Source organism: Salvelinus namaycush, chromosome 5, assembly GCF_016432855.1.
Source record: "Salvelinus namaycush isolate Seneca chromosome 5, SaNama_1.0, whole genome shotgun sequence".
Taxonomy (NCBI): domain Eukaryota; kingdom Metazoa; phylum Chordata; class Actinopteri; order Salmoniformes; family Salmonidae; genus Salvelinus; species Salvelinus namaycush.
In genome coordinates this window covers 27230851-27235089 of record NC_052311.1, presented here as the reverse complement: position 1 = coordinate 27235089, position 4239 = coordinate 27230851, and the positions used below count along the sequence as shown (strand labels likewise).

Here is a 4239-nt window from a genome sequence, read left to right as displayed (position 1 = left end):
GGACACAAACAGCTGGGAGAGGACTAGTGCTTTAGCTACCACACATTTTTTAGATAACACACACTGTTTCTGTTGAACTGTTTCAGCATGCCTCAACCTCTGAGTTTTTTTGATAATTGTAACGTCACCTCCACTCTGACTGGAAGACATTTTTACCAGCCAAACTCCTTGGATCATATTTTAAAAATGTTATAGGAAGAGATGCTTTTGATGATCACAGTAACTCACTGATAATCCATAATAATACATTCTGTCATACCCATCCACAGAGCCTCTCTCTGAGTACGTGCTACCATAATAACACAAATCTGAACAAACAGATGACAGATTACATACATTTCCTCCTGCTCTTCAGAGTCCTGTAACTACTGTGCATAACAGGCTTTGCATAACAGTCTGTGGTAATATTTTTATTTTATGTTATTTATTTAACTCGGCAAGTCAGTTAAGAATGAATTCTATGAGACTACAGTTTGGCTCAGACAGAGGCACATAAACTGTTTTGTTTCCCTGGTTGAAAGGATTTGAACTCTTGTCTTACAAGCACTATAACCGGCAGAATGAAATTAATAGATAAGTATTCAGAGTAGGAAGAGACTGTAGAGTACATGTATTAAACAGACTTCGCTTTTACATTTTTGCAGAAGCTCTTATCCAGAGCAACTTACAGGAGCAATTAGGGTTAAGTGCCTTGCTCAACAGATTGTTCACCTAGTCGGCTCGGGGATTTGAACCAGCAACCTTTCAGTTACTCTTATCCACTAGGCTACCTGCCATAGCTTCTTACTAACAAGGGGGAATGTAGATGTCTCACGGTACTACAGACTTACAACACTGTTTTAAAGTGTTAGTGGTGATAAGGAGACTGTTTTCCAGCGGTGTAAAGAACTTTAAAGTACTACTTAAGTCGTTTTTTGGGGGTATCTGTACTTTACTAGTTATATATTTTTTTTGACAACTTTTACTTCCTAAAGAAAAGAATGTACTTTTTACTCTGTACATTTTCCCTGACACCCAAAAGTACTTATTACATTTTGAATGCTTAGCAGAACAGGGAAATGGTCCAATTCACGCACTTATCAAGAGAACATCCCTGGTCATCCCTAATGCCTCTGATCTGACGGACTCACTAAACACACATAAATAAAAAAGCAAGAAAAAGATGTCGTCTGGTTTGCTTAATATGAGGAATTGGAAATAATGTATAGTTTTACTTTTACTTTTGATACTTAAGTATATTTTAGCAATTACATTTACTTTTGATACTTAAGTATATTTAAAACCAAATGCTTTTAGACTTTTACTCAAGTAGTATTTTACTGGGTGACTTTCATTTTTACTACACTCAAGTATGGTAATTGGGTACTTTTTCCACCACTGTTTTCTGAACTCAACCGTACTCCCACTTCTTCATTCTCTTTAATATGACATTAGCTGCGTTGACCCAACAGCCTTATAGGAACTGAATTTCTCATTCAGGTCTGAGCTCTGTCAAGAGGCCCCTTCGTTCACCCTGGACAGTAGTCATCCTGTGTCTGAAATGACAGAACAGCATCCAAAGAAAGTGCAGCTGTGTAGTGGCCAGCCTAGGACTGTTAACTGTTTCCTCCCTGTTTATATCATGGAGTTTAGGCATATCTATATGATGACCCATAGTTGTCCATATGTATAACTCACTATCTCATAGGTTCAGCGCTGGCTTTAGGCTCTGGGTTCTTATAGACCAGCGCGATCTCATGGTTCTTTTTGGGGCGCTTTTTCAGGCAGGCAGCAGAGAGGCTGGTGGTTGTCGGTCTATTTCCAGTGAGAGCTTTGACCAGCTTAGAGCGGTAGTGATCCCCAGCCAGGAAATACAGGAGGGGATCAATACAGCTGTTCACACTGGCAAGAGGCCTGGTGATCTTATAGGCAAAGTTGACGACGTTCAGGAATTCACATTTGGCATTCAGTACACGGTAGGTATAGTAGAGGGTGCGTGTGATATGGAAGGGTACAAAACACACGGCGAACACCACCAGCACCACCATAATTAGCTTGATGGACTTGGTGCGTGAGGGTGAGTTCTGCTGGCTGGACGAGAGCCCCCGTCTGGGCCGACACAGAGCCAGTGCCATCAGACAGTAACAGACCATGATGACTATGAAGGGGACGCCGAACAGCAGGACCATGACCGCAGAGCTGTAGTCCACATACTCCTCAAACTGCTCGGGATTGGTCGTATCGTGACACATCGTGTCGTTGTCCCTCTGGCTGGTGGTGACAAAGATTAGGTTGGGCACCAGACACGCCGTGACAGCAGCCCACACCATTCCACACACGGCGTGGGCATGGCGTGGCTTCACCATGGTCAGGGCCTTGATGGGGTGGCAGATGCCCAGGTAGCGGTGGACGCTGATGCAGGTGAGGAACAGGATGCTGCAGTAGAGGTTGGCGTAGAACAAGAAGCGGACGATCTTGCAGGCGGCCACGCCGAAGGGCCAGTGGCTGCGGTTAGCGTAGTAGTAGATGAGGGTGGGCAGAGAGAGAACGTACAGGAAGTCTGAAAGGGCCAGGTGGAACATGTAGACGGTGCTGGTGTTCCACGGTCGCATCTTGGTCAGGAACATCCACAGAGCCACAGAGTTCAGCACCAGACCCAGAACGCACACCAGGCTGTAGGAAACAGGCAGTAGGATGTACTTAAACTCCTCATCGAAGCGACAGGTCTCGTTGGAATAACCAGCACTCAGAAGAATGGACTGGTTCTGCACAAGGTGGCTGTTAATGGCTGAGTCCATCTTCTGTCTCTTCAGCAGAGAGCTAAGGCTTGTATTGTAATATCTGTGGAGACATTGAATACATTTGGAATCCACATTACATCACTCTGAAAATGACAGTTTCACCAAAAATATATATATTTAGTATGAATTCTAATTTTGAAGCAGTCCCTGATTCAATTTTTTCCGGAAAGAAAAATATTAACAGCATGTTGTGTTAGAAATACAAATGTCTTGTTGACATATTTGAAGAATGAACTGAAGTTCAACATGCTCATAAAAGTTTACTGCACTGCATATAGCCAGGGCCGGATCCAGGCATAAGCAATATAAGCAGTAGCCTTTTTTTAGGAACTCAGTCGGGGTCGCAACTTGTTGAGAGTTAGAATAATAGAATAGACAAGGTGCAAGTTCGAATTTTGGTTGTGCATTAGCAGTTTTTCTCTTGTTTTGTCAGTCACTGACTGTCACTCAATTAGCCATGTCAGCTAAGAATTTGGTATGTTAGTATGTTAGTCTGCCAGTTATCTAAACGTGTTGTAATCATGGCTGAATACTGACCAGGCACGCAGGGCACAAAAATGTATCTCTGCCCCATGGCAAAATGAGTGGAATTGAAGGAATTAAAAAATAACATGGCAACATTTTACCTCTGCCCATGGCAAAATTCGTAGAACTGCATGAAATACATTTTCAAATGTAAATTTTTCTCTCAGCTGTCAAAAGGGTTCCACTAAAAGATTAGGCCCGTTTGGTGGGCCCCCCAACCGAAATATCTAAATCTGTAATCCAAATAGTTCAGCGGAAGATTACAGAGAAATGCGCGCATGGTTTAAAAAATAAATGTAAAAAAACTGACGAGGATGCGCACTTCTAGATAACCTGGCAACGCAATGTGTCTCATCGTAATAATTGTACTATAGCTAATAACCCTGACATAAGGGATATATAACTTCAAAGTTGAACTGAGATATACAATTTACCCACCGTAGATACAAACTTGACTTGCCGAGACGGACTTGACTTGTGACCGCTGCTCTCAGTGCAGTGAGTGCACTATCTCTGCAAACGGCTTGGATAGAAATGGGAAACGGGATATGCGTCTGACTGACTGTCCGGTCTAAAGGAAATATGCCCCGTTCTTCTCATCCTTCCCCCTGAAATACAACTCAGATATTACTGAGGGAAGTTATTCGTTTTAAACCCAATATTCAATCAATGTTTTAGCATGATAATAACACTGATTTCAAATAGTGCTCAATATTAACTTTTTGATTACTTATATTTTTTTGTAAATGTGCCTTTTGAAGTGATGTAGCATAATTCTCACAATATTGCTTCATGTACACTGAGTGTACAAAACATTAAGAACACCTGCTCTTTCCGTTAAATAGACTGACCAGGTGAATCCAGGTGAAATCTATGATCCCTTATTGATGTCACTTGTTAAATCCACTTCAATCAGTATAGATGGGGAGAAGAC

The 4239-nt window shown here is 42.0% G+C and overlaps 1 protein-coding gene across 3 annotated transcripts; it reads right to left on the bottom strand.

The window, feature by feature from the left end:
• Positions 1-1042: 1042 nt before the first annotated feature.
• On the bottom strand, positions 1043-3889 carry LOC120047467 (P2Y purinoceptor 4-like). 3 transcript variants are annotated; one of them, XM_038993000.1, is made up of 2 exons: positions 3744-3889; positions 1043-2652 (listed from the first exon to the last, which is right to left on the bottom strand). In XM_038993000.1, the coding sequence occupies exon 2, from the start codon at positions 2604-2606 to the stop codon at positions 1677-1679; it is 930 nt and encodes a 309-aa protein (XP_038848928.1). In that variant the 5' UTR covers positions 2607-2652; positions 3744-3889; the 3' UTR covers positions 1043-1676. The 3 variants fall into 3 exon arrangements, with proteins under 3 accessions (XP_038848928.1, XP_038848925.1, XP_038848926.1); XM_038992997.1 differs by having other exon boundaries at positions 1043-2820; positions 3740-3888; XM_038992998.1 differs by having other exon boundaries at positions 1043-2820; positions 3744-3888.
• Between the last annotated feature and the right edge of the window lie 350 nt (positions 3890-4239).